The following is a 2,500-nucleotide window of genomic DNA, read 5'->3' as shown; positions in this document are numbered from 1 at the left end:
GCACTCAGAGTCTTGAACAGTCTATTTCACTTGCCTAATTTTTACTTTTTTTTTTACAATTGTATAAGCCTCAACAAATATCCATCTATCTATCTTTCTACATATATCTATATATATCTATATATATCTATATATATCTATATATATCTATATATATCTATATATCTATATATCTATATATCTATATATCTATATATCTATATATCTATATATCTATATATCTATATATATCTATATATCTATATATATATATATATATATAATATATATATATATATATATATATATATATATAATATATATATATAACTATTCTTTAAGATAACTGAATAAAACGTGACTTCTGTGTCTGAAACCATTATTATTTATCTTCACTATGGATAATACACAAACATATATACACTCATACATACATTATTCATTTACAAATATAGCATCTAGTATTGTTTCATACCTTTACAATATTAGCCTTCTCTTTAGTTATGCAACTTTGAGAAAGTTTCTTTGAGATTAAAAGAGTATGAAAAAGGTGATAGAAAAAATAATAAATTGTCTGACATAAATAAATATTCATAAAAAATAATAACTATATTAATAATAATAATAATAATAATAATAAAAACAATAATAATAATAGTAATAATAAATAGAAAATAGAAGAAAAAAAATAAGGTAAATAAAACAATAAAAAAAAAAATATATATATATATATATAACTAAGAGATTCAAACAAACACACGCATCCCACTAACCCATAATGCGGCCATGGGGTTCGACAAGAGCAGTGTAGACGGCAAAGTTAGCAGGAGAGCCAGAATATGGTTGCACGTTGACACCCCACTTTGCAGGGTCGAGCCCAAAGGTCTTGAGGGCACGATCCTGGCACAGCTTCTCAACCTCATCGATAAACTCGTTTCCACCGTAGTACCTGTCAGGTTGTCGAGCGGTTAGTCGTTGCAAAGCGAGTGGGTATTTTGTATGGGTTAATGGGAATTTTTACCTCAATATGATTAATGGGGATGGGAACTTAATAATCTTTTTTATTAAATGATGCTTATTCCTAATATCAACTTGAATTCATGATAAAACAATGATTGTCTTATATTTTCTCACATATATATAAAAAGGCAACATGTTTCCTAAAATATTTTCCTCTTTGTCGTACATATACTGTCTCATTTTCCTTGTCAATTAGTCACATCACATCAAATACTGGTCCATGACACAAATCCTCAAAAAGTTCTTTGAAAAAACTGAACCTATCTCAATTAGAAAAAAATAATAATTCTATAAAAAGAAATATATAAAAATGTGTACTTAATCATATCAAAAAGAAATTAAAAGAAAACCAAATCAAGTTGATAAATGCAAAAAAAAAAGTCTCCACAACTTGAGAAAAAACATTACCAATCCCCTCAAAAAAAAGGAAATATAGAAAAAAGAAAGATAGAAAACAAAAATACACTTATATACATATATAATGTGTATATCTACATCAATACTACTAACACTAATTCCACAAACCAAATCCATTGTTGCATCTCTCACCTCTGCCCCACCATGCCCTCTGAGTACTTGTTAGTCAGGCAAGATGAAAGGCACTCGTTGATGGCCCTGGACGTGATGTTCTCCGAGGCGATCATCTCAAGCCCGTGTATTTGGCGTTTCTGTTGGCAGTGGGATAAATAAAGAGAGGGAATGAATACGGGTAGAATGAAAGAACTGAATGATAAGGGAATGAATGAGTGATAATGACGGCATGAATGATATGTATGACATTATGACGTCCATCTTGAAATATAATAAATCTATTAATCTAACATTATGGGACTGTAATCCACACACACACAAAAAAACATACATTTAATTTCTATACAAAATTAATAACTACATCAACATTGAAAAAGAAATGTACAAGCAATAAGCAAGTTTTATGAAAAGGCTCAAACACAAATGCAAATTCTCACAAGAATTCATTAGCCGTTTTAGCATTTACATCCAACAGCTGTGAAAGATACATGAAATCTAATTAATTAACACCTGCTAAATTTTTACACTGACATTTTACCAGCAATCTTATCCACTTCAAAGCTTCAGTTTCGATGGTATCTTCTCATAATCTATGTTGCTAAAACAGGTAATAACAGAATACAGCTACTGCTTTAGTACTAATAATGATAAGAGAGGTAGTTAATTTGATAATCACTAAATGATGGAATAGTTTCCTACCTAAATTCTTTTAAGAGAAAGGTTTACAGGATGCCTACAGGATGCCTCCATTTCCACCCATGGCTTATATGCATCACATCCATGTACCATTTACATCCCTCTGACCTTATTCCTCTACCATAGGCCAATAAACCTCCACTATGAATATGTTGGTACGGCAGAGCTTGGAGACCTCTCTGGCAGTTTATCACCAAAGAAGGAATCACCATTTCGATAAAATAAACATATGTAGGAAGTGTGCTCTCTTTTACAGCATCTCTGAAGGTGTGTG

General features: G+C 30.4%; 1 protein-coding gene across 1 annotated transcript in view; it reads right to left on the bottom strand.

Annotated features, from left to right (window-relative positions):
- Shmt (serine hydroxymethyl transferase) overlaps positions 1 to 2,500 on the bottom strand; it is a 14,439-nt gene that overhangs the window by 7,685 nt on the left and 4,254 nt on the right. The window contains exons 3-4 of the mRNA XM_043027961.2: positions 1,549 to 1,667; positions 753 to 928 (exon numbers count right to left, since the gene is read on the bottom strand). Coding sequence (XP_042883895.2) covers positions 753 to 928; positions 1,549 to 1,667 — 295 coding nt within the window. The remainder of the gene's footprint in view (positions 1 to 752; positions 929 to 1,548; positions 1,668 to 2,500) is intronic.

Source organism: Penaeus japonicus, unplaced genomic scaffold (genome assembly GCF_977035675.1).
Source record: "Penaeus japonicus unplaced genomic scaffold, GWHDUDI00000001_assembly GWHDUDI00000028, whole genome shotgun sequence".
Lineage (NCBI taxonomy): Eukaryota > Metazoa > Arthropoda > Malacostraca > Decapoda > Penaeidae > Penaeus > Penaeus japonicus.
The sequence above is the reverse complement of the archived record's forward strand: the minus strand, read 5'-3'. Positions and strand labels throughout refer to the sequence as shown.